This window comes from Saccopteryx leptura, chromosome 11, assembly GCF_036850995.1.
Source record: "Saccopteryx leptura isolate mSacLep1 chromosome 11, mSacLep1_pri_phased_curated, whole genome shotgun sequence".
In the NCBI taxonomy this organism is placed as follows: domain Eukaryota; kingdom Metazoa; phylum Chordata; class Mammalia; order Chiroptera; family Emballonuridae; genus Saccopteryx; species Saccopteryx leptura.
The window spans coordinates 43,382,193-43,410,083 of NC_089513.1; the positions used below are offsets into that span (position 1 = coordinate 43,382,193).

Sequence of the window (27,891 nt, forward strand, 5' to 3'; positions counted from 1 at the left end):
AGGAGTTCTAGTTCCGGGCGCGGCGGCGGCGGCGGTGGCCGCCATCTGTCACCTTAGCTCCGGCCCCAGCCGCCTGGTCGCCCCTACCCCGCCTCCTGTCTCCTTGGAGGAGGCTGCTTCCCCGTCCTGCTTTCTGTCTGCTCTGTTCTCATCTCTGACTTCTTCCCCCTCATGGATCTGGTAGGAGTGTCATCGCCTGAAGCCGGGCCAGCAGCGGCCTGGGGACCCAACAAGGTGAGTGGCGGTCGGGGCCAGCGCACCTGCAGTACCTTGGTCACCAGGGCTGGTCTTGTCGGAGAGCCCAGAGGGGGTGGAAGGCGCCGAGGCGGCTCCGAAGGCGACTCGGAAAGTTCTGGGCGAGACCCCGGCGACCTCGGAAAGGAGGGCGGGGCTGCAGGGTCGCCAGAGGAGGAGTGGGAGAGGAGAGGAGAGGAGGGGGCCAGGCTGCCGGGCACTCGGGGTCTCCCTTTAGGTCGGCCCCTTGCTCTCTGAAGCTCCGTTGCGTGTTGGTGGGCCGGGCTCGCTTAGGGACAGTGACGTGTGAGGGAGAGCAGGCACCGACTTGTTTTTCACGGGCCAAGTGAGTCAGCCCAGTAACTCAGGAAGCCGGACAGAAAGGGGATTGAGACAGCTGTGTCCTAACTTGACAAGTGCGGTTATCCTACTTCGGCAATTGCTTGTTTTTGTAAGTAGTAAAAGGTGACTCCAGGAGCCCCTTTTCTACAGTTGGCTAATAATGAAGTGTACTCCGCGTACTGTAAACCGGTTATGAATTCTTACTGGCTTGAGCTGAAACATTTTAGCTTTTTCGTATACTGGCCAACTTTTAATTTTATGAAGCATTTGACATTTGGTTTCTGGAATTCAGGCTGTGCTTTCTGTAATACTTTCACTGGAAGTACGAGGAGACTCTTCCTCCACTTGATTGAGGGTGTGCTTGAAAAGAAGAGTGCTTGCATTAGGATTTTGTATTCCTAAAATTAAAGTTGTGAAGGAATCCAACTTTTTTTTAGTTCTTTACACGCCAGCGCAGAACCTTTTTTTTGTGTGTGTGTAAAGGGTCACTTGTAAATCTTATGAGACCTTCAGGCCAGATCTTAACAGGAGAAGGAGGAAATAATTAGCTTACTAAGTAAAATTAGTTTTATGAAAGTTCTCATACAACTGTAGGGAGAGTCTCCATTCCTTTGGCAATTATGGTTACATCTACATGTTATTTCATGTACTTTTTTTTTCCTACTAACACCTTGTTTTCAAGCCCAAGATCAGTAGACATAAAGGGGCAAAATCAGTAGAGACTAATTAATATATACTTTACATGTTAAATTCCTCCAATTAAGCATCTGTAGTGTCTTGTGAAAATGTCAAATACAATAAACTTTGCTCAGATTACCTAACCTCAGAACAAATTTTACTTGCAAAAAACTAACTCAGTAATAAAATTCTTGAAATCAGTTATATTTTAATTTAAATTTACCTCATCAGATTTTATTTTTATCATTCAACAAAAAAACATCCTGAGTTTATTGATGTTCTCTTGGGAAGATAGCATTTCACAGGCAAAAAAATTAGAAAGATGCTGTAAGTTTTATTTAATCCTTTCCTTCTTTAACTCTTGGCAGACAAAAGTGGTTATGGTAGCCTACATGGAGAGGGTGCAGTTTTGAGGAATGTCTTGAAAAATAGAATGTTAAAGGGCAGCAATTCTTAAAACTTTTCAATTGGGATTTCTTTGCATCCTTAAAAATTATTGAAGACCCCACAGAACTTTTGTTAATATTGGTTATTGCTGTTGATACCTGTCACATCAAAAATTAAAACTGAAAAATTAAAATATTTTAAGTGATTTAAAAGTCATATTAATATAAAATGTAATATTTTATATTTAAAACTATTTTCCAAAACAAACAAAAAAATAGTGAAGAGAATAATATTGTTTTACATTTTTGCAAGTGATTTTTTTATTTTTATTTTATTTATTTTTTTTTTTGCATTTTTCCGAAGCTGGAAACGGGGAGGCAGTCAGACAGACTCCTGCATGCGCCCAACCAGGATCCACCCAGCATGCTCACCAGGAGGCGATGCTCTGCCCCTCTGGGGCTTCGCTCTGTTGCATCCAGAGCCATTCTAGCGCCTGAGGCAGAGGCCACGGAGCCATCCTCAGCGCCCGGGCCATCTTTGCTCCAGTGGAGCCTCGGCTGCGGGAGGGGAAGAGAGAGACAGAGAGGAAGGAGAGGGGGAGGGGTGGAGAAGCAGATGGGCACTTTTCCTGTGTGCCCTGGCTGGGAAATGAACCCAGGACTCCTGCACGCCAGGCTGACGCTCTACCACTGAGCCAACCAGCCAGGGCTTTGCAAGTGATTTTAAATGTATAACTTAATAAAAGACAGCTGGGTTCTCATAGCTCCTTTTTTCCTTCAGTCTGCTGCATTATAATTTGGTTGAAGTATATGAAGAAAATCCAGCTTCATAGATGTAGATATTATAGCAGGTGTAATCGAGGATTGGTAAATTAGTGCATAGTAGACACATTGAGTACAAACTGAATTTATCTCTAAAAATGAACATTTATATTATAAACCTACTACTTTAGAAAATGTTCGCCTGGCCTGTGGTGGCGCAGTGGCCAGAGCGCCAACCTGGAATGCTGAGGTCACCGGTTCAAAACTGAGCTTGCCCCGTAAAACACATACAACAAGATACCAATGAACAGATAGCGTGAAGCAACTACTTCTTGTCCCCTCACCCAACCCTGTAAAGTCAATAAATATAATCTTAGGGAAAATAAAAAGGTTGGAAATTGCAGGAAGAATACACACCCACACGTTCCAGTAGCCATAGTGATGTTGTAGCTGATCATAGGCTCTGGAAAACTCTGCTCTTAGAGAATGAGAGTGGAAGAGACTATGTCTTAGTACTGTGATGAAAATAATTTTGACCTCACAGATCCTGAAATGGTCTTGGGCAGCCCCTCCCCCAAGGTTCTGGGCTACCGTGTATAAAATGCCACACTGCTTTATGGACAAAGAATGTTAGGGGTTACTCCAAGGAGGAGGATTGGCTCATAGGCAAAAATGAGGAAGTGTGTAGCTCTGTTGGATAGGGAGCTGTAAAAAATTAGTACTCCTCAAAACTGTCAAGGTCATCAAAAACAAGTAAAGTAAAAAACTGACAGCCAAAGGGAGCCTAAAGAGACATGATAACTGAATGTGTGCTATCCTCGATAGGATTGTGGAAGAAAAAGGAACATTTGAGAAAAACTAAGGAATTCTGAGTAAAGGATGGACTTCAGTTAATAATAATGTATAAACATTGGTTTGTTAATTGTGACAAATATAGAGTACTAATACAGGAGCAATTACTTATGAAATGTTTGGGAACTCTGTACTCTCGGCAATTTTCCTATAAATATGAAACTCTAAAATTTAAAGTTAAAACAACAACCTATTCATGACAGTTGTATAAACCCAGATAACGCTTTCCAGAGAGCCTTGTCCTGAGAAGTAAAATTACCCACTTAAGTACTCTGCCTAGGTTTTCTCTTCTAGCTGCATGGGTAGACAGGGACCACCCTGTGGGTTATGGGTCTCTTGTTGCTCTAAGTTGAGGACTTGGACTTTTATGTGCCCCCCTTTGTGTTTGCTGTTTTCTATTTTTATTTTACTCGAGGTTTCCCCTATAGTTGTCTGCAGTAAAAGCTTTAAAAAAAGAAAAATGGGATGGGCAGCTAGGGGACACATTTTGAGGAGCTGGAAGGAAAAAGGGACTATTTTCCTCGAGCTGCTGTCAGCCAGATGTGAGAGAATGTGGTAGTGGTGAAGAACCCCAAGGAGTAGAGTTCAATGGTGGCAGTTTCCCAGAGGAGAGGAAAACATAGTGGGTCTCCTGGTTCTTCAGCAAACAGGAAAGAGTGAATCAGGGGGGCTGGACTTGATGTCATTTAAAGCAGAATAACCAGCTAGAAAGAATTGTGTGGTGTTTCCCATCTGACGTAATGGGGTGTTTATATTGATGAAGGGAATAGTGGGAAAAGATGTTGGGCAGCCAAGATAGAGAAGATTGTGGGGGCTTTTTTTTTTTAATCTTAGATTTATTATTATTTTAACATTTAACAAATTTCTCAAATTACAAAGGGTGCCTGATTACTGAAGAGTTGCAAGATGATGACAGAGGATTTCTCTACATACACTCCATGGGTCCCATTCCTAAGAGGAGCCCCTAGTAAATTTCCTAAGCCCCCTTGGGGGTGGTAAACCCCTTGTGCCTGTGGTGGAGTGTCCCTTACACAGTTTAAAATCATTTATGGAGGTCTTTTGACTGCAGGTTTGGAGAGTTTAGACTTGATCAAGGGACTGGAGTTGGCAACCTTTCTAAAGTCTGTGCTTGTTTACTCTCACCCTAGGAAGGCGCCCCAGCGAGCTGGTCAGCAGAGGTAAGGGAGGTACAGTTCTAGAGTCAGGGACCCCCAGGAGAAGAGCAGTGGGAGTGGGCAGGGTGTCTTGCTGCCCACTGTGCCCTCTACATGCTTCCCTTTCTGATTCAGTCTGTTTTGGGAGTAGGTAAATCTCTGCCTCAAAATCACGGTTACTGCCATTCATTCTTGCCTGTTCCAAGAAATTGTCAGCTAATTTTACACATTAGTGTGGAATTAATTGACCTTCACAAAAGATTAGAATCATCAGAAGTGGGTGGGCAAGGGGCCAACTTCAAGATGGAAAAAGGACTTTAGAATATTAGGAGTATAGAAAGGCACCGGACTTCTGTAGCCTAGGGACAACCTGACAGTTTCATGAAGTATCACTAGTGTTTCCCTGTGGCACATAACCAGTAAGTGCTAAAGTGTGTCTTTCTGTCTGAAGCTCTGTGCTGGACGCTGAGAATGGAAAGACCTTGCCTTTCAAGGGGCTACTGCTGCATTGTGTGGATGCAGTATCCAATACAGTGATTGGTCCTGCTCAGACAATGCACAGTAGTATGGCAACACACAGGAAAGGATGGAATTGAGACAGCTTTAAGGAGGAAGTGTAATTTAATTAAGGGAAATTGATAAGAAGAGAAAGCATAAGGAAAGAAGTGCGGAAGGATGAAAGTATGCCGTATTTGGCATATAATTAATTGTTGCTTGAGCGTAGGTGATGAGGGTAAATGAGACTGGAAAGTTAAATTAGGTCAAGTTCTGACCTGTGGTGGCGCAGTGGATAAAGCGTCGACCTGGAAATGCTGAGGTCGCCGGTTTGAAACCCTGGGCTTGCCTGGTCAAGGCACATATGGGAGTTGATGCTTCCTGCTCCTCCCCCTTCTCTCTCTCTGTTTCTCTCTCTCTCTCCCTCTCTCTCCTTTCTAAAATGAATAAATAAAATAAAAATAAATATTAAAAAAAAATTAGGTCAAGTTGTGAAGGACACATACTGCTGAGGAATTTGGATTTTAAACTGCAGGCAGTACAGCAGTCTATTTCTCATACCCCAACACAAAGATGATTAGGGAAGCAGTACAGCAAAAAACTAAGTGCAGGCTCTTAGGTCCAACTGTTTGTTTAAATCTCAGCACTTCTGCCTACAAAGAAAAACCTTTGTGTCTCAGTTCATAGATCTATAAAATACGGATGATATTGCAACTGCTCAATTGTTTTGTGACTTAAATATCTATGTAAGTTATATATATATAACTTAAGTGACTCAATATATAGTGAATTATTCTCTTTTATTTTACTATTAGTCATTGCAAAATGTGATTGTCAGTTTTGCGTTAGAGAATATAGTTGTTTGTCTTTTGGAATCTGGACTTTGAAACTGGTTAGATGAAGTATTTCTAGGCAGCATTGTGTCTTCTACATAGAGGATTTAGAAGGAAGTAAGCAGTTATGTGGCCAAAAGATTAGCTATGTTCTCCAGATTACAGAGAGTTTCAGTATTCCAGACCTCCAGATCCTCACCAGGAGAGTGCTTAATTACTGATAAGATCTGGGCTACTGAAGTCACTTTAGATCTTGAGGAAGCCTCCTGGTTCTCTCCGGCACTTCTCATCAGTCTCAGGGTGAGGCTAGATAAAACTTGATGCTGACTCACTTAGGCGTAGCTGTCATTTATCACCCTTTTAAATACTTCACCATGACAGCCTGAACCTCAGTGCTGTGGTTACCACACAGTTACCACAGTCTGTTGCCCTTTGTCTCAGAGTCACACCAACAAGCCCTTAGCCAGATAGAACTTGACTAAGCAGTTTGTTTGGCTAAAGCAAATATGCTGTACTGTTCTAAAGTACTCAGTAGTAGTAGTTAAGGAATGAGTCTGTACTCTATCCTAAAGGCAGTGGAAAAGGTTAACACAATGAAAGAGCTTTAAGGAAGGAAACTGGACCAATCAAATCTGCATTTTAGAAAAACCATTGTGTTGTGATGTGCTTGACTGGTAACTAGCAGCACTGGAAGCAGAAAGGAGGCCCTAGCTTTGTGATGAGAGGGTGATATCTTGAGGTAGAATCTTGGAAGGGAAGCTGGGCAAGTTGAGATATTTTGACATCTTATTCAGCATTGATGGTCGTAATCACTAGACTGTCAAGTGCAATCATTTGCTATTGCTAAGTATGGCTTGTCCTCTCAAAAACTTAAGAGTTGTGCAATACCTACAGTTTGTATTTCAAGAGGGCTGATAGTGATATCATTGAGGAAGGCTGACTTGATAGCCACTTCGGAAGAGTCTCACAGACTATCACTTTGCTGTAGTGGTATTGTTTTAAGACTTTCTCAACTTTTGAAGTTCAGAAATATAGTTTTTATTGTTTGTTGTTATTTTTTAATTCATTTTAGAGAGGGGAGGAGGGAGGAGCAGGAATAATCAATTCCCATATGTGCTTTGACCAGACTAGCCCAGGGTTTCAAACAGGCGACCTCAGCAATCTAGGTGGACACTTTATCCAGTGTGCCACCACAGGTCAGGCAATTTGTCATTATTTTTGTTTTAGCATATCCCAAGTTGTTTTGAGAGAGACTGACACATGATTTTTACATCTGAAAGACTTACGTAAATTAGAATGAGGTATAACTTCCAGATGGGCTTAAATTGTGCCAGTTGGTAGAGTCTGTTCCCATAAGAGAATCTACATGGAAGCCAGATTATAAACAGATGTTTGCTGTTGAGCATGGATTTGGAACAGGGCTTTACATGAACTCATTGGCTAGTGGGTGATAGCTCCCCTTCAACTGAAAGGACACAGTTACCAAAACAGGTTAGAAAGTGTTAAGTTGGCTTAGTTTACATTTATCATTGATTAGATTTGAGCTGGGAAACATTTTCACTTTGGGTTGATTTACTAGTTGATTCTCAAAAGATAACTCTATTTCCAAGTTTGGAAGGTATTTTAATTTCATTATTATGAATTGAATTTTTCCTTTTTTTTTTTTTTAAATAGTGTCCATGGGCTGCCCCTCAGAATACAATATCTTGTTCTTTGTCTGATGTAATGAGTGAAGAGTTGGCTAAAGAGTTGCAGTTAGAAGAAGAAGCTGCCGCCTTTCCTAAAGTTGTGTAAGTAAAGTTCACAAAACATTTGTTTTGTTAAGCAGCTTATTTTAACAAAGTTTTAGGATTTAATTAGTGATTGTCATCACAGATGATGAAGAAAAACACTTAGAAAAGCAGTGCAGGAGAAAGCACCATGCTGGCAGTCTTCTGACACTTGAGTTCTGGTCCTGATTCTGTGAGGAGTTTTAGTATTATCTCAGACAAACCACTTGGTTTCTCGGGGTTTTAGTTATTGTAACAGTTGAACTAGATGGTCTCCAATTATCAAATAATGTTTTAATCAAATGCCTGTAGTTTATTTTTGTATAGATATTATCTCTCCTTTGATCAGAACACACAGCAAGTGAATTTTGGGTCTTAGTGTGGATTTTATTATAGACCCTTCAGCTTTCTCTTGCAGTTTTCTTTTAAGTTTTTTATTCATTGATTTTTAGAGAGAATGGAAGTGGAGGAGAGAGAGAGAAACATCAATTTGTTGTTCCATTGGTTGATTCTTATATGTGCCGTGACTGGGAATCAAACCTGTGACCTTGGGTGTATTGGGACTATGCTTTAAATAGCTGAGCTTCCTAGCCAGGTTTCTCACAACTTTCTTAACCCTTTGAGTAGTACGAACGTTCATGTACATCTTCGTGCCTCCTGACCATCCAGAGTACGATCTTTTTATTTTAAAAATATATAAGGCAACATTAAAAAAGGCAAATGTATGTTCTTCTTGTTTCCATAAATTGTTTATCAAACAAACATGATTTTAAGTTAATAAAACTGTAACTGGAACTATTTTCACTTTTTGAAAAAAAAACTCTGGGGATCAGTGAGCATGAAAAAAACTCCCTACTCAAAGGGTTAATCTTAGTTGGTGCTCTCACAGGTTCCTGCCTTTAATCAGAGGGCAGCTGGGCAGGAGAAGGTGTTTGGTAAAGTTTTTCCCATTTCTATAGTGTAATTTTGAACAGTAAATAAAACACATCCTAATCTCATAATTGGTAGCATCTCTTTACATCAGCACAGTATGTTAGTTTATATTGCCTTATTTTGAATAGTGTTGCTGAAGGACCATTTATTACTGGAGAAAACACTGATACTTCTAGTGACCTAATGCTGGCTCAGATGCTACAGATGGAATTTGACAGAGAATATGATGCACAGCTTAGGCGTGAAGAAAAAAAATTCAATGGAGATAGCAAAGGTACTATGACCTTATTGTGACAACTGCATTGGATGGTAGAAAATGCTTGATTAGTGCTCGTAAATAAGTCTTCAACTCTTTTTGCCTTTTAAGTTTCCATTTCCTTTGAAAATTATCGAAAAGTGCATCCTTATGAAGATAGTGATAGTTCTGAAGATGAAGTCGACTGGCAGGATACTTGTGATGATCCCTATAGACCAGGTATCAGTGCTTTTATTTGATGGGGACATAGGAAGACTAAGTTTTCCAATGAATTCTTATCTATTTTTTTCTTTTTTTTTGTATTTTTCTGAAGTTGGAAACGGGGAGGCAGTCAGACAGACTCCCGCATGCGCCTGACCGGGATCCCCCCCCCCCCGCACGCCCACCAGGGGGCAATGCTCTGCCCATCTGGGGCGTTGCTCTGTTGCAACCAGGGCCATTCTAGCACCTGAGGCAGAGGCCATGGAGCCATCCTCAGCACCCGGGCCAACCTTGCTCCAATGGAGCCTGGGCTGGGAGGGGAAGTGAGACAGAGAGGAAGGAGAGGGGAAGGGGTGGAGAAGCAGATGGGCGTTTCTCCTGTGTGCCCTGGCCGGGAATCGAATCCGGGACTCCTGCATGCCAGGCCAACGCTCTACCACTGAGCCAACCGGCCAGGGCCTGAATTCTTATATTTGAGTCTCATTTGGCAATTTACTGTTAGTTTCAGATACCTTTTTAGACAATATTGAATTCAGCAATTTAGTCCTTGCTATTTCTACATACTTGGCTTGTCTTAATTGCTTCTAGCAAAACCAGTTCCTACTCCAAAAAAGGGTTTTATTGGAAAAGGAAAAGACATCACCACCAAACATGATGAAATAGTATGTGGGAGAAAGAATACAGCCAGAATGGAAAATGTAAGTTACAGAAAGCATAACCTCTGAATTGAGAGTTTTATTAGAATAAGTTAAAACATGGGATTCTAAATACAGTATCTTAAATTTCTAGAAATATCCTTCATCCTTTCTAAAGATGTTTCCTATTATAATATGGCAAGATCACAAAACATCTCAGTCACTAATGAGAATATAATGTACTGCAGGACAAAATTCTATAATATTAAGAAAAATAGTTTGATTTATATTGATTCTAAAATTAAGAAGTTGTTCTTAAGAAAGTAACATTTGTATTTTGTAAAATAGCACCCCTACCCAAGAACAAATAACTGGTTATTGGGCAGTAAGAATGGGAGAGAGGAATACTTTCTACCATATCCCCTTTTATACTTTTAAGATGTTTTATCTTGTGCCTGAACTACCCCTGAGAAATCAGAAATAAAATATAATAGGAGAAAAAGGAAAAAAATAGCATTTTTACTCTTTCATACATATTTTGTATAATAAAATATTTAGACTTAAGGACACAAATACTTGTTAAGTAAACATATTCGTAAAGTCTAGAAACAATCCAGATCTGACTCTAGAACAACCTGTCCGATAGAACTTTCTGTGATAGTAGAATGTTTTATATCTATGCTATCTAATATTTTAACTATATTTGAAAATTGAAATTTGGGTGGTTTAACTGAGAAACTGAATATTTTATTTTATTTTAATTAATTAAACTGTAAATATCCACATGTGGCTAGTGGCTACCGTATTGAACAGTGCAGCTCTAGAGCATAATTGTCATGGTGTGGGAATGGCTTGCTATACTAACTCATTCCTCAGAAATAATTATGAAATTTTATTTCTTTGGTAAGATTTAGTGTGGTCCTCAAAATATAATGTGCCCTCTGTCCAATGTAAAAGCAAGGTACAAAGCATATGCTGAAATACTTTAGTTTTTAGTTGTGATTGGATGTTTTCTGTGCCTAGACTAGACTAAACTTCCTCATTTGGGTGCCAAATTCTGAAATAGCCCTGTTCTCCTTTCTGTTTATTAGTGAGTAACTTTATTTTTTCTCTATACCTATGGCCTCTGCTTCATAGCCTGATCATTTACTGAGTAGGAAACCTGTTTTCTAGTACAGACTGGTCTTCTCATTGTTTTGTTTTTACTGGTCCTGTATTAAAGTACTCAGATGTTAATTCTTTTTGGGGGGCAGTTTGCACCTGGGTTTCAGGTAGGAGATGGAATTGGAATGGATTTAAAACTATCAAACCATGTTTTCAATGCTTTAAAACAACATGCGTACTCAGAAGAACGTCGAAGTGCACGCCTCCATGAGAAAAAAGAACATTCTACTGCAGTAAGTAATCTTACATCCTTTTGTTTGATACTGTTTTCATGAGAGTAGTTTTTCAAATCAAAGTTGTAGGTAAAACTCAACTAGCTTTGCTTATTATACTTTTTAGATTTAATATAATGGTTATTAATCACTTAAAACTAACATTTAAGTGATCATAATTTGAACTGTATAGTGTATCTTGCATATTAATGTTCTAAGATTTTAAAGACAATCTCTAATGTACATTAATAAGACAGTGTCTAATATCTTGAGCATAAAGTAATTTTTAAACCTTTAGAAAAACAAACTAATGGTAAGTTTACTGGGAGAGCTGTTTAAACTTTGGCGATAAGATTTTGACTAAGCTAACATCTGACTTTGAGTGATTCTTTTATGTATTCATTTTCAAAGACATTAAAGTTACAAGAATGAATTGTATCTTGATGCTACTCTTAATAGCCTGTTCTAAATAAATAATAAAGATTAAAAAGGTATGTATTTTGAACATTTTCTATTAGAAATGGCTGAGAAAATATTATGTGTGATGAACATTTTCATTTATAGTACTGTATCTCTTGCAGGAAAAAGCAGTTGATCCTAAGACACGTTTACTTATGTATAAAATGGTCAACTCTGGAATGTTGGAGACAATCACTGGCTGCATTAGTACAGGAAAGGAGTCTGTTGTCTTTCATGCATATGGAGGGAGGTAAATAAGCAAAATACAATACCATTGTGTCAACAAAAACTGAGTCCCTCTCTCCAGTATGAATGGATTTATACAAAATCAAAGTTACTGCTTCATGGAAAGAAGATTATTTAAAATGTTATTGTAGAAAATTTAGACAATATAAGAATGTAAAAAAACTCATTTTATTCGCCTTTATCTGGTGGTAACCATTAGGTTTATGTAGACTCCTTTAGTATTTTTTCTGTGCGTATTCTTTCTGCTTTATTGTAATCAGAGTATATCATATAAGCAGCTGTAAGAAGCAGATTAAAGCTTGATCCTGAGTTTGTCTCAGGGCTTTTTGGTACCAGGTCGGAAGGGATTTGTTTAGATCAGTCACTCATTCTCCTCATAACTCTAACCCTTAATTTAAGAAATTCTAGCTTTAAATAATGCTTACATTTAAGAAAATGTCTCTTGGAGATCTTAATGCTGTTTAGATCCTACCCACTTCACTTTTGTTATGAGGGCTGAGATGAGTCAAGAATGGCATGGGAAGGAGAAACATTTTTAGAAGTGGAGCCTGTTCAGGAAGGTGCCAGGAATATGAAATCATCTGTTACCACTGAAGTCACAGCAGGGCTCCTAGCTCAGCTCTCCCTTTGTCTTAACATTGTTTACAAATAAAAACGTTAAAATAGATTACAAAAATTATTCTAGTTATTTTAGGTTTAGAAGGTTATTTACTGTATACTTAAGGGGATTCAAACAATTGATGCTCATGTCTTTTTCTTAGATTTTTTTACACTAATTAACTAGTCTCCCTTTCTAGATGAGATATACACATATAATTGTATATTGAATTACCCTGTTATGCCCCCCCCCCCAAAAAAAAAAGGATAACAATGAATGTTAGGATAAAATAGTTCAACATTTTTTAAGCTGTATGATCTGGAGCAAGTTACTAAACCTCATTTGTAAATTGACCCTTGCCTCATAGGATTCTTGTTAGGATTTTTGTGGGGACAAATAAGGTCATACTTGACAATACCTGGTACATGTTAATCTTACTTAAGCTTTAAGCTTTGTTGCCCTTACTTTATGCTTTTTTGCCCTACTTCTGAATTTAATTTGAGGGTTCCCTAAGACCAGGAAAATATACCTAATGGTACAAATTATTTAAAATGAAAGATTACTTGTGGCAGAAATTAGGACTTTACAGAAAAGATAAATTTAAAAGTTGCCTTTTCTTACCAGCTTTCACCCCACAGATCTTTTCTCTAAAGATAACCACTATTAACAATTTTTACTCTATAGTGTTCCAGAAATTTTTTATGCCTATATCCCTCGTGTTTATATAAAAGAGATTATAACTTTACATTCAGAATCTTAGTTTTTCAGTAATATATCTTAGCTCCTTCTATGTTACTGGCTTACTTCACCCGTTATTATGATAGTATGTTCTACTGTGTAAATATATAGGAATATCCTTGTACATCTACCGTGGTATGCTTTTGCTAATATATCCTTAAACTAAACTCCTAATGCTGAAATTGTGGGGCACAGACTATCTATACACTTTTTTCTCTCTTTTTGTTCAGTAGTAGAAGACCTCATTGAATGGAAAGTCTCATATTTGCTCACTGTTGGAGCCTTTGAACCGGCTATTGTAGCAAGCAGTATTTCTTTATTTCTTTTACTAAAAATTAAAAAGATTTTTTGTGTGTATCACACCAAAGACCAGAATCTTGAATTTGTGTTATCGTTGAATGATAGGGCAAATGCAATTTTTCCTGTGCACTAGTCAAATCCGCAGCTTGTGTACATTCTAAATGTCAATTGATATTGCCCAATTGCCTTAGAGAGTTAGAGTTACTCACTTTATGCTCCCATCAGCAGTATGAGCTTGTCTTCCTCGTCCTCATCAAACAGTATTTTTTGTCACTGTGAAAGATTAAACGCACTGTTTTGATATTTTGGTGTGTATTTATTTAATTTTGATTAAGGCTGTACATTTTGTTCATATGTTTCATTGGCCGTTTGTATTTTTCTTTCTAGTTGCCTTGTTTATCCTTTGTCCATTTTTTCGATATACTTAATAATACTTTGTTATAATGAATAATCTGTTTCCTTTTTGGTGGAATTGGTATTATAATCTGTATTTTGGTAGTGTAATTTAGCAAAACTAGAGAGCATTTGGTTTTCTACAACTGAGAGTAAATGCTTTTAAAAGTCATATTAGTTTTCTGTGACAAATTACCACAGGCTTAGCAGCTTAACAACACTACCCATGTGTTATCTCGTAGTTTAATTGATCAGAAAGGCAGGCAAGGCGTAGCTGGGTTCTCTGCTCAGCGTCTCATGGGCCTGCTAACTAGATGTAGACTAGGCTGCTGCTTCTGGAGCTTGGATTCCCTTGTGGTACAATGCAGTTTCTTGCAGCTGTAGGACTAAGGTCTGTACTTTCTTGTTGGCTGTTAGGTGTCGGCTGCTCTCTGCTTGTAGAGGCCCCTGGAGTGTCTGGTAGTGTAGCTCTTTCATATATAGTAGGTCACTTCTTCAAAGCCAGCAGGAGAATCTCTCCCTTCAGCTGGCTAAGACTGAGTCACACAATGAAATATAATCCTGGGAATGACTAGACCATCACCTTTGCTACATAATGTAAGCTAATGAAGGGAGTGGCTCTGCCACCCACACACAAGGGGAGCGGATTGTTCAGAGTGTGTACACCTGGGTTGGGATCTTGGGGGCCACCTTAGCATTCTGTCTACTACAGAATTGTTCCGGTTTCTCTTCCTCTCAGGTTGGCCTTAAGTCAACAATTAATTGCATAGTAACTTATGCTAGGTTTTTCAGGAAATAAAATGTGATGTTTCTACTCTCAAAGAGTTTATGGTATGGCCAAGAGGAGGACATTACAGCATGAATTGTTATGGCCAATAAAAGATAATTACATAGTACAGAGTTATATAAGTGAGACTTTGTAATATGGGCTAGAAATAGAGAACAGAGGAAGATTGTTGCCAGTCATGTTAAGAGATAAGATCTTGATAAAGCTAGATCTCAGCCTGGATTTTAAAAATTGGCCAAAACAAAAATTAAACAGTACTGAGTGCAAAAAGCTAGTAACAGAATATATATAGTATGCTATCTACCTAAATGTTTAGTCATACAGAATATAATGTATATGAAGTTTTAAAAATAGATGCTTATGTATTTGGATATTTAATACATGCTATCTTTGTTAAAAGACTAGGAAAATGTTGTTCATGATGCTGATTGCCTCTGGAGAGTTGGAATAAGGAATGAAACTACCTGGGGTGGTAATCAAAGGAAGCTTCAGCTTTATCTGTAATGTTTAATTCTTTAAAAAAAATAAAAGGGCTAACAATGGAGGATTGAAGTTTAGGCAATGAGATTTTGAAGATAAGTGTTTAGAGGTAATAGGATATAAAACTGTATAGCAAACTGGAAGTTGATAAACAGGACCTTAAAAACTAGAGAGAGAGAGAGATGTGTAGTTTACTAGGAAACCAGGAAGTTTTTTTAGTAGAAGAATGACAAGATAAATATTACAAATTAGGATCTATCCTCGAGACCTTCCAAGTAAGGAATCTCTTCAGTGTGTTTCTGATAGGATTTCATTTACCTTACGGATAATCTATTGTAGTGACAGGGAGCCTATGGTCTCAAAATCCAAAGATGTCTATAACATCTTTAAATTACTGGGAATTGTTTTCTTGATAGAATCTACTCTGTCTCCCTGAAAAATAAGATTTGAATGGCACATCCTAGGTTACAGTATAAAGGTCAGGTGGAAGACCATTCTAGACTAGAGAACAACTAATGCTAATGATGCCTTAAGACAGGTACGGACTTGGTGTCTTTGAGAGACTTTGGGAAAGCCAGCTCTCCTGGAGTGCAGTGTGTGCAGGAGCGAGGAGCTGGAGAAATAGCAGAGGTTAGGCCTGGTAAGGCCAGGGTGAGGAACCTGCTCTTTATTTCAGTGCAGTAGGAACCAGAGCGGTGATTTATGTTTTGTTTTCAAAAGATTAGTCAGCCTGACCAGGCGGTGGCATAATGAATAAGAGTGTCGAGCCTGACCAGGCGGTGGCGCAGTGGATAGAGCGCCGGACTGGGATGCAGAGGACCCAGGTTTGAGACTCCAGCAAGGGGTTACTCAGTCTGCTGAGGGCTCATGGTCAGGGCACGTATGGGAGGGCAATCAATGAACAACTAGGGTGTTGCAATGCGCAATAAAAAACTGATGATTGATGCTTCTCATGTCTCTCCGTTCCTGTCTGTCTATCCCTCTCTCTCTCTGTCTCTGTAAAAAATAAATAAATAAAATTAAAAAAAAAAAAAAAGTGTCGACCTGGGACACTGAGGACCCAGGTTCAAAACCCTGAGGTCGCTGGCTTGAGTGTGTACTCATCTGGCTTGAGCATGGGCTTACCAGCTTGAGTGTGGGGTTGCCACTTGAGATCACTGACATGACCCTATGGTTGCTGGTTTGAGCCCAAAGGTCCCTGGCTTGAACCCAAGGTTGCTGGCTTGAGCAAGGGATCACTGGCTCAGTTGGAGCCCCCCAGTCAAGGCACTTATGAGAAGCAATCAGTGAACAACTAAAGTACTGCAGTGAGTTAATGCTTCTCATCTCTCTCCTTTCCTGTCTGTCCCTCCCCCCCTATAAAAAGATTACTCCGCTATGTGGAAAATGAATTCTATGAGTATAAGAGAAGTAGTAAGATCAATTAAAAACTTACTGTAATAGTTTAAGTGAGAGAGATCAGTGGTTTGGACTAAGGAGGTGGTAATGAAAATGAAGGCTGGGAGACCATTTGTATGTGTTTTGAAGGTAAGCGTTAACGGTAGGTGCTGTTGGATTGGATGTGGGCTGTGAGAGGGTAGATTCTTAGCTGGAACAAGCAGGTGGTGCCAATTACTGAGACAAGAGCCTAGGAAAGGGCCGGTTTAGGGTGCAGTTATCAAGAATTTTGTTCTGTGGATATGAACTTGGAAGATTACTGCTAGACATCCAAGTGGTATCAAGTAGGGACTGCATAAATGGGCCTGAAATTCTGGAGAAGGTCGGAACTGAGGATAGAAATGTAGTAGTTGTCTATATAGAGAGGATATTTAAAGCCACGGAGTTAAATGAAATTTCCCAGGAGGTTACTGGGAACCAGTTGGAGTACTCTAACCCTCTTAGGCTAACTGGAGGAGGAGTCAGCAGGGAAAATAGCTACAGAGGAGGGGTTGGGAGTTTGAGTCAGATTCTGCCCTCTGGGAACATAGTTCCTTTCTTTTCCAGATTAATACTCCTTCAGATATTTAAAGGTAAATATTGTTTCTTCTTCCTCAGCACCACCACCATGATTCAAACTCCTCAGTGGCTCACTGTTGTGGGACCATTGCAATAGCGTGCTAAGTGGGCCCACACTTCTAGCTGCTCCTGCTGCCTCCCTCCTGACTTTGTCATTGACTTGATATCATGAAGTATGTCAAACCCTTGGTGATATCTGTTACCTTTGGGATACATCCAGGCTTCTCACCTGGCAGTCAGGGCTCTTTACAAGTCTGTCTCCATTCCATGGCTTCAGCTCTAACTTCTTTCATTTCCTCTCTTCAGCCAAGTCTTAGCTGTAGTGTTTGTTCCTCAGGCATGTCCAGTGGTCCCTACCTGTCCTTTTGTTAATGCTGTGACTGTGCGTGTTCATACTCCCATTGTACTGCCTCTGTTTCGGCAGCCTCCTGCTCTAGGAAGCCTGGCCTGCCCTTTCCGACCCGGAGGGGCCTGTCTGTTCACAGGCGTTCACTCCCCCGCCCTCGTGCACAGTCACGGGGCAGTGTCCCTGCACTCATTGTTATCTGCCAGCAGCGACGGGCACTGCTTTAAAAGACTGTTCTGGGTTGTTGCTTTTATGGGACTTTGGCCCTGAACCGTCCCAGATGGACTGCAGCCTATCTGAAAGTGCGTATGTCCTCATTGTTCCTTGAGTTTGGTTCCATAGTCATGAAGTGAGGATTATATTACGGATTGTTGAAAACTGATTGACAGCTTATTGAAAGGGTGTTTGATTTAAAAAACCAAAGCCTAAGGTTTCGTTGAGACCGAAAACTTGAAAGCTTAAAAAAAAATAACTTTTGTCATTCTCAGAGAAGGTGAATCTACTCATGTGTCACAGAATCTTTATTTTGAAGTTGTTTTACTTGTGACCTGGCAACTTACACTGACCTAATTTTTTTTCTTCCATTTAGCATGGAGGATGAAAAGGAATGTAGTAAATACATACCTACAGAATGTGCCATCAAGGTATTTAAAACAACCCTAAATGAGTTTAAGAATCGCGACAAATATATTAAAGATGACTTCAGGTTTAAAGATCGCTTCAGTAAACTAAATCCACGTAAGGTCATCCGAATGTGGGCAGAAAAAGAAATGCATAATCTCACAAGGTAAAGAAGTAATCTTGAGTAGTTACCATTTTGTGTTAGGCCTCTTAGCCAGGTGAAAAATCTATGCTTTAGATCTAAAATTTTTTTAATTGATTTTAGTGAGAGAGTCACAGAAAAACATTTATTTGTCATCCCACTTAATTATGCATTCATTTGTTTATACTCATATGTGCCATAGGTAGGCATCAAACCCAACCTTGGCATATGGGGACAGTGCTCTAACCAACTGACCTATTAGGCCAGAGCTTCTATGCTTTCTTTTAAATTCATTTGTAGAAATTATGGAAGGCCTTGAAATTCTAGTGTTTGATGAGGATTTCTATAATAAACATTTCCATGCATAGAAGTATGAATTTTATATTTTTAGGATAAATAAGTCATTTTCTTTTTTCCTTTCCTTCATAAAGGTGCAGGGAAATGAAGTCATTTTATGCCTAAGATATTTTGTCATATATCTAAGCATCATCTTTTTGTATCTTCCAATTAGGCTTATTATAATTAATGGTTTCCCTTTTTTGTTTCAGAAAATGTCTATTGCATGTAATGTTTGTTTATTTTGTGGGTATGGAGTCTTACTGGTCAAATTGCATTTTGCTTTAAAATATTAAACTTGTTTCCCAATTCTCTAAGCAGAATTTATCAACCAAGTAACTCAGTAATAACCTTTCTCAATAAACTTTGCTGTATCTTATTAAAAGCATAATTTTAGTTTATTTTTTCTAAAGATGTTTGCTTTCAAATGTAATATTCATATTTATTAGTTGCAAAATTCTTCTACTTAGTAAGAATTCTAAGTATAGGGTAATTTTTCGAGAGGTCTTCCTGGCCTCCTGTCTCTTCTGTACTGAGATCTTACCTCTGCCTTTCTTAATAATTCTTCAGTAGCCCCTGTAGTCTTTAGTGTAAAGTTCAAAGTCCTTTTGTGATGCAGAGCCTTCCTGTCACTGTAGCCTCAACCTATATTGCCCTGTTACCAACACACTTAATCCTGTTCAGGATCCAGCTGTGTTGATTTTTATACACTCCCCAAAAGACTGCTCGTGAACACCTCCACGTACTTACATGAGCTGCCTCCAGCCCAGCCTTTCCCCACACAGTCTTAATCTGGCTAATTCCCATTTGCCAGTTTCTGTAAGCCTTCTGTGATGCGCTGCGTGCTCCCATAGTTTCTGTCCCCCTGCCAGTGGACATACACACTGCACTGGAATTGTCTCCTTATTCGTCTACCATTTCCACTACTTCACATGCATTCCCACATCTCCAGGGAAGAACCGGCCAGCGCACTGCAGGCCTTCGTTAGTTTTTCTAGTAAGTACAGCATCCTCTCCTGATCTTTACATTCTTAATCACTTCTGTATAGAATGCAGAAAGCTGGAATTCCTTGTCCATCAGTTGTGCTGCTCAAGAAACACATTTTAGTTATGTCTTTTATTGGCCATGATCAAGTTCCAGCCCCTAAATTGAAAGAAGTGAAGCTCAGTAGTGAAGAAATGAAAGAAGCCTACTATCAAACGCTTCACGTAAGTTGTGCCTTTCAAAGCATTCCCTCACCTGCTTTTAAAAATATTTTCTCAAACTTAAAACCGTTTGTTAAAATAGTACTATTGGATGGTAATATAATATAGTAAGAACAAACTGAAGTTTGTGAAGGAATGTTAACATTGAAGAATTGTCTCCGTACCACCATGTGAGTGTCTTGAGTTGTTGTAGAAAAATAGACTTATGAAGCAAGTGAAGACACCATTGTTAGCATCAGTGACATAGAAGCATGAAGCTGTTATTCACTACACTTCATTAAATATAACTGACATTAGTATATTTAGCAGGTATAGTGTCTGATTGGTTTTTATATCTTCTTGAGTGATAATTGCTCTCACTGCAAAGGAATTACCTTTCTTGCTGGGAAATTTGAGGGAAGCAGATTTGGACTCATTATAAGAAAGTGCAGCTGCAGACTGCAGGGGTGGTCTCTCCGTCTGCACAGCTGTTAGAGGTGGAAGGCAAAGTCAGGAGCCCTGAAGGAGCTATTGATGTTTTGGGACAGCAACTGAATTCAGTCTGAGGTCCTTCTAGCTTAAGTAAATGTCAATATTGTCATTTGTTTTCTATATTGTTTTAATTGACTAGTGAAGAAACATATTCTTATTACACCTCTGTATGGAGCGCTCATCAGTCAACAGTTGATGTGAATACAAAAATGTTATACAAGTTAGGTTTTTAAGTTATAGCTAGGGAGATAATCCAGCTTTCTCGGCCTCCAATCGGACAACATTCAGAGGAAAGTCCAGTTACTTTTCTGGCTCCTCTCTTGGTGGTGAGGTGGCTGGGGAAGAGATGAAATAGAGATGTACTCATTCTGTTTGATTATATTAAGGCTGGGAAACAGAGTTAACACCGATAAGGTGTTTCTACTATTAGGCTAGGGCTCATCATCAATGACGAACATAGGTGCTGCTTAATTTATAAGAATATCTCTTTCCTACTCTGTCTTGTAGGAAGTATTTTACCTTTGAAATTGTATACATCCCATAGAAGTCTCAGTGAGTCAGTTTTGCCCTTTTATGAAGGATAAGCCTAAGTCTCCTGGTTAGTGACCATACAGCTGGCTGCTCTCACTCTTGTGGGTTCCAGGTCTTCCCCTTGGCCTCCTGATCTCATGTTATCACAGGGACACACTCAGTACCCACCATTGTCTCACTGTTGCACCACCCACCTTAAAAAGTAAAAATAAAATAAAAAATAAAGAAAGCCCAGCCCTAGATAGTACAAAGAGGAAGTTAGCTCTTTAACCTAGTCTTGATTTTTGTGGATACTGTTGCTCAGCATGGACCTTTAGTTGAACTGGTAAATTAGAATTGTTACTTCGTTTCCTAAATGTCTGCCTTGCCTCCTCACAGTTGATGCAGCAGCTGTATAATCAGTGCACACTTGTGCACGCCGACCTCAGTGAATATAACATGCTGTGGCACGCTGGACAGGTGAGGAGCATATTTTATTAATGTTCAGATTAAATGACGATGTAAATTACTGAAGGTAAATCACCATATGCTCTATATTTAAATAGGTTTGGTTGATCGATGTCAGTCAGTCTGTAGAACCAACCCATCCTCACGGCCTGGAGTTCTTGTTCCGTGACTGTAGGAATGTCTCACAGGTAGGCATGTAAACTGATATGGACTTTTTAATGGGATATAAAAGATTCATATATTTTTCTCACTTCTAATATAAGCTAGATATTAGAAATTGAAGGAAGGGTTTGGTTACTGGCTACCTTCAAGATAAAGACCCATTTGTCAGGTTTTTTTTCATCAAGAATTTGATTGCAGCCCTGGCCGGTTGGCTCAGTGGTAGAGCGTCGGCCTGGCGTGCAGAAGTCCCAGGTTCGATTCCCGGCCAGGGCACACAGGAGAAGCGCCCATCAGCTTCTCCACCCCTCCCCCTCTCCTTCCTCTCTGTCTCTCTCTTCCCCTCCCGCAGCCGAGGCTCCATTGGAGCAAAGATGGCCCGAGCGCTGGGGATGGCTCCTTGGCCTCTGTCCCAGGCGCTAGAGTGGCTCTGGTCACGACAGGGCGATGCCATCGCCCCCTGGTGGGCAGAGCATCACCCCCTGGTGGGCGTGCCGGGTGGATCCCGGTCGGGCGCATGCGGGAGTCTGTCTGTCTCTCCCCGTTTCTAGCTTCAGAAAAATTAAAAAAAAAAAAAAAAAGAATTTGATTGCATGCCTCACATTTGAGCCATTGAATTAAATTTCCAATATAGTAGTTTTTATTTTGGCTCCAAATATTTAAACAGTGCAGTAAACATTTAATACATGCAAAATGCTTAAAGAGAAGCTGGCGTGTGGTAAGCCTGCACGTTTACTGTCTTTGCTGTTACCATTCAGAGGACAAGATTCCTACTGGTGCAGTATGTGGTCATTGTTCCTGTGAGGCAGGGGACACAGGTTAGGGGAGGTGACACTGTCAATACAGAGTGCGCCACACTTGTTTGTTCTAAAGGAAATGAATTGTTAGCAACAGATTCTGATAGTAATGATTTTTCTCAATCCTAAAATAACTTCATATTGGAAATAATGTCTGTACTTGTATGACAATTTTAATTCATGGGATTTAGTGAGTGTTTTGAGTTTATACATTCAGAGTGATGCCGTTTATAAACCGCTCATTTTTACAGCTTTAAAGGTGCAAACTTAGACCAGGTATAGACAATGACAGACTTGAACGCAGAACACAGCGCAGATGTCTGAAGAGGGGCCAGAGAACAAGTAGATCGGAGCACAGTTAAACCTGAGTGGGATCCTGTAACAGGCATTGAGCAATGCCTGACAAGTGTATTAGTGCCTGTTTTTAGCGAGCCTTGCTGAAGTCTCTGTCTTACCTTTCCTTGACTAGTTTTTCCAGAAAGGAGGAGTAAAGGAAGCCCTTAGTGAACGAGAACTCTTCAATGCTGTTTCAGGCTTAAACATCTCGGCGGATAATGAAGCTGATTTTTTAGCTGAGGTAAGCTGAGCTGCTTTTCTCCTTGGTGGTGATGGAGTACTGGCTAGAGCAGATAACTGACACTCCGAGCTGGTTTTATCCTTCCCTCCCTCAAAAACAAAATTAATTTTAGATTTTTCTTTTCTTGAGATGTTTTAGGTCCTTTCCAGGCCTAAACCGTAAGATAGACATAGCAAAACAGTTCTTTGAGGAGTTAACAGTTGGGTGAGACAAATAACACATTTCAGTACACTGTATTTCCCTGTTTTATGAAGTTAACTGGTAAACACTCTGGTGATACAAGAATTAAGAACAGACTGACCAGGCGGTGGCGCAGTGGATAGAGCATTGGACTGGGATGCGGGGAGGACCGAGGTTCGAGACCCCGAGGTCGCCAGCTTGAGTGCAGGCTCATCTGGTTTGAGCAAAGCTCACCAGCTTGGACCCAAAGTCGCTGACTCGAGCAAGGGGTTACTCGGTCTGCTGAAGGCCCACGGTCAGGGCACATATGAGAAAGCAATCAATGAACAACTAAAGTGTTGCCTGATGCTTCTTATCTCTCTCCATTCCTGTCTGTCTGTCCCTATCTATCCCTCTCTCTGACTCTGTAAAAAAAAATAAAAAATAAAAGTTAAAAAAAAAAAAAGAATTAAGAACACATGGTCTGTGCTTCTAAACAAACATAAAAAGTTACCAGTGGTCATTCTGGGAAATACCTAGTTATTACGACATGGATCTATAGAAACATAAAGAAATCTCCCTCCAGAAAACGTCTTTTAATATTGAACAAAAACTAAAAAATGATACAGCAGGTAATTATTTCCAACAATATACCAAAGCAGCGAGCGAGTAGAGTCTGTTCCAGATCTCCCCGTGCGACTTGGATTTGGCATGCTTCAGGAGTCTAAGGCCAGAGAAGGATGGTAATTAGCATCTAGCTCAGTCCAGTTGCTAGTAAGTAGGTGTTAGTATTGTTGAAGGAATGCTGGAAAATCCTTTTACCTGTTCCCTGAAAGCTTTATAGAGTACACAGTAAGACATACCTTGATTCCAATTGGAAACCTGATAAAGATAAGTAAATATTGACCCTGGTAATCAAGTAAAAAACACCCGTATGCAACAAGCTGTACAGTATGTATATGAAACATTGTAATATATTGCACATAAAAGTTAGGGGATATTTCAAAATGAATATGAAGCTGTTAAAGATCCCCTCATTTTTGTGAGCAGTAGATGTGTAACATACTGTGTAATTGAAGGCCAGCATCATCAGGAATGACCTTTTTCTTTCTTTCATTTTTTTAAGCGAGAGAGAGAGAGACACACAGGAAGGGAGAGAGATAAGAATCATCAGCTCATAGTTGCATCACTTTAGTTGTTCATTGCTTGCTTTCTCATATGTGCCTTGACGGGGGACGGGGGCGGTCCAGCCAAGCCAGCGACCCTGGGGTCATGTCTGTGATCCCACACTCAAGCCAGTGCCCCCATGCTCAAGCCGGATAAGCCCACACTCAAGCCTGTGACTTTGGGGTTTTGAATCTAGGTCCTCAGCGCCTGGGATGCTCTGTGCACTGGTCAGAATTGTTTTTTTATTTTATGTATTGATTTTTTTGCAAAGAGGAGGTAGGGGGAGTGAGAAGTATCAACTCATATTTGCTTCACTTTAGTTGTTCATTGGTTGCTTGTCATATGTGCCTTGACCGGGCAAACTCAGGGCTTCGAACTGGTGACCTCAGCATTCCAGGTCAATGCTTTATCCACTGCGCCACCACAGACCAGGCAGGAGTGACCTTGTTTTATGAGAATAAAGAGGGTGGCTCAATCTGAATTATGGTTTCTGTGAAATAAGATGTTGACAACTGGATTCAGTTTTAAATGGTATTAATTTTGTAGATAGAAGCTTTGGAGAAAATGAATGAAGATCACGTTCAGAAGAATGGAAGGAAAGCTGCTTCGTTTCTGAAAGACGAGGAAGGTGCTCCAGCCCCACAGGATGTATAGCACCAATTCCCGCCGCTCTCAGTGTCAGCGCAGGAGTGACTGCGGCCGCCTACGCCAATGAAGTTACGGGGACTTGAATACCAGAGCGTGAGGATGTACAATGGTGCTTCTGTGCTTTTTCCTCTGTAACCCATATGCCAGTTGTGTGGAATTTTTAGCTTGGCCTTGAGAGAATAAAATGTTACTACCTATCATCTAATGAACAAGATAATATAATTCTTAACAGCTACATGTTACCTAGCTGAAATTGACCTGATTTTGTAGGATCTGTGGTGTAAAGTGTTTTGATGAGAATTTTTAAAATTTAGGTAACATTTCCAAATATGGGAAGAAAGGACAGTTGTGTTTACAAGGGAGGCTTTTATTACAACATACTTGCTCTGAGCACATCCCTGTTTTGTGTGTCTTCTGTCCTCAAATATTTTATTGGCCTGAAATTAGCCCTTCTCAATTCTTTTTCCAGATTATGACCAAAGGAAAATACCTTCTTTTAGTAGTAGTTATTAATGGAAATCTGGTTTCAGAATGGCTGATGGAAATAGATATAAGCAAACACTTTTTATTGGTTCATCATAAATATAAACTGAATTCTTCCTTTCCATGCTCACTCACAATCCAAGAAAAGGCATTGTAGGTTTCTGAAAAAAATAAGTGTGTAAGAACCATCCAAATTTTTAAAATTTAACTTTCAACATTTCTACATTTAAGTGAAATAGATGAATGTAACTCACGGTGCATCTCCTCTCCATATATAATGAAAGTGTACATCATCTGGAAGGGCAGATGATTTAACCCTGTGTGACATGTTTTAATTAAGTCAAAGAAACAAAGTTCAGTTTACATTTCATTCAAACTGTATACTTACTGATCAATTTTGAGAGAACTCTAGCAGGCTAATTAGAAATATTAAATAGTCAAATGAACACTAGGCTTGAAAGAAGTTGGGTACCAAATTAACCAACTAATTTGAACTATCTGACCTCACTTTGAATAATTTTTAGTACTGGCTGGATGCCACTTCAAGCACTATACTGGGAAAGTACATTGGCTTTGTTAGGATTGAAGTTCATTAGCTACAATGTAATCATTCCTATTACTGATTTCAGATTGGAACCACTAGAGACCCAATCTGGTAATAGAAAGTAAAAATCTAAACATTATTCACACTTGAAAGCTTCTCCTTTAACATTATTTTAAAATGCCAAATATGTTCTTTCTAGGCAAATATTTATTTTTGTTTCTGTTGTATAGCTTTTAACTGTATTTTAGAGAAGTGTGATTTGGGGTAGATACTTAACTACATTTCTAAAGTGTTTACTACTCTGAAACAAAGATTTAAATGACGTGATTATTGGCTTTACAGAAGTTTTAGAGACCTAATTTTTAAAAACCATTAACCATTTAAAAGTGTTTTGTTTTCTGTCATACTCTGTTTGACTAAGAGCAGCAAACCATTGCTCTGTGGCATTCTTGGAGTGTGTGCTGTGAACATAATTTTTAAGAAATTAAAAATGAAAAAATCATTTCAGAATTGGTTCTTTGTGTGTTTTCTTCCTGCTCCTTATATTATGCCCTGGCACCAAGTTACCCCTTCTGCATAAAATTAAGCAGTACTATTTTAAGCACTTTTCCCCTTCAACTTCTCATATTTAGATTTCACTTTTAAATGGCCTACTTCACATGAAAAATAGGGTTTTCCCTTCATATAGATTAGAAAGTAAAATTCTCATATAGTAGAAAATGGTTTGCTAAATAAAGAATAAATACAAATGGGAAAAAAACCCATAAAATATGGAAATAATGATACTTTTCCTCACTTTAATGAAAATGAATAATAAAGTAAGTTATCAAAATGAGGACTGTAGGAAACTTATCTCAAGGTAATCTGCCACTTTTCTCTTTATAAAAAGTCATCTTTTTATGATCATAAAACTAAAACGTGCTCATTTGATTTAAATACCACAGAAATTGAGAAATGCTACGTAAAAGTCCCTTGTATTCAAAAAACCTGTGTGTGTGTGATACTGTGGCATATATCCTGCCATTTCCTCCCTCGGCATATACTACTCTGTTGTTTAAAAAAATCTGAATGTGCCTGACCAGGCAGTGGCACAGTGGATAGAGCGTCAGATCCAGGTTCGAGACCCCCGAGGTCGCCAGCTTGAGCACGGGCTCATCTGGTTTGAGGAAAAAAAAAAAAAGCCAACCAGCTTGAACCCAAGGTCCCTGGCTCCAGCAAGGGGTTACTTGGTCTGCTGAAGGCCCGCGGTCAAGGCACATATGAAAAAGCAATCAATGAACAACTAAGGTGTTGCAATGCGCAATGAAAAAAAAAACAACTAATATTGATGCTTCTCATCTCTCTCTGTTCCTGTCTGTCTGTCCCTGTCTATCCCTATCTCTGACTCACTCTCTGTCTCTGTAAAAAATAAATAAAATTAAAAAAAAAAATCTGAATGTGCCTGACCAGGCGGTGGCACAGTGGGTAGAGCGTCAGACTGGGATGCAGAGGACCCAGGTTCGAGACCCCCGAGGTCGCCAGCTTGAGCACGGGTTCATCTGTTTTGAGCAAAGCTCACCAGCTTGGACCCAAGGTCTCTGGCTAGAGCAAGGGGTTACTCGGTCTGCTGAAGGCCCACGGTCAAGGCACATATGAGAAAGCAATCAATGAACAACTAAGGTGTCCCAACGAAAAACTGATGATTGAGGCTTCTCATCTCTCTCCATTCCTGTCTGTCTGTCCCTATCTGACTCTCTTGACTCCGTAAAAAAAAAATAAATTAAAAATAAATAAGTAAATAAATAAATCTGAATGAATGGAAAGCAGGATGATGTGAGGCAGCTGATGGTAAGATGTTGCTCAAGGCAGAATCCTCCCTCCCAAGACTGTGAAGGAGAGAGAACCTCAGATTTGCTATAGGCAGAGATTTTGCTGTTCGTTGAAGCTCGGGGGGGTCAGAAGAGATTGTTGTCCACACCCTTTAAAATTCTTGAGTTTTCCATCACTTCAGAAATTGGGTGGGAAAAGCTCATTGTATTTTCAAACCTCAACACATTTTTGAAGATACATATTTTATATTTGAATTCTAAAAGGATTTCATAAAAATTAATGATTAAGTTTTAAAAATTTATTTTGTAGTTGGAGACATCAATTTATTCATTTGCAAGCCCCTTGTTTTCTTTGATTTCCTATTTTTTTACCAATTAGAAAATATTAAAAGAATGCATTTAGGAAAGCATTATCTTTGCTGTCCTAGGCTTTCTAACTTTCTCCCAAATGCAGCCAGGTTTTGAGGAGTTAAGATAAAAAATAGAAAGATACAAAAATAGCAGATGGAGGGGGGAAATGGGGTATTCATTACAGAATGAGTGAGCTA

General features: G+C 39.5%; 1 protein-coding gene across 1 annotated transcript; it reads left to right on the forward strand.

The window, feature by feature from the left end:
* RIOK3 (RIO kinase 3) lies at positions 1 to 26,037 on the forward strand. Its single transcript, XM_066352199.1, has 13 exons — positions 1 to 234; positions 7,411 to 7,526; positions 8,567 to 8,712; positions 8,806 to 8,913; positions 9,484 to 9,593; positions 10,784 to 10,927; positions 11,488 to 11,615; positions 17,838 to 18,035; positions 19,396 to 19,555; positions 20,933 to 21,013; positions 21,100 to 21,189; positions 22,427 to 22,534; positions 24,407 to 26,037. The coding sequence occupies exons 1-13, from the start codon at positions 172 to 174 to the stop codon at positions 24,512 to 24,514; spliced, it is 1,560 nt and encodes a 519-aa protein (XP_066208296.1). The 5' UTR covers positions 1 to 171; the 3' UTR covers positions 24,515 to 26,037.
* Positions 26,038 to 27,891: the final 1,854 nt, after the last annotated feature.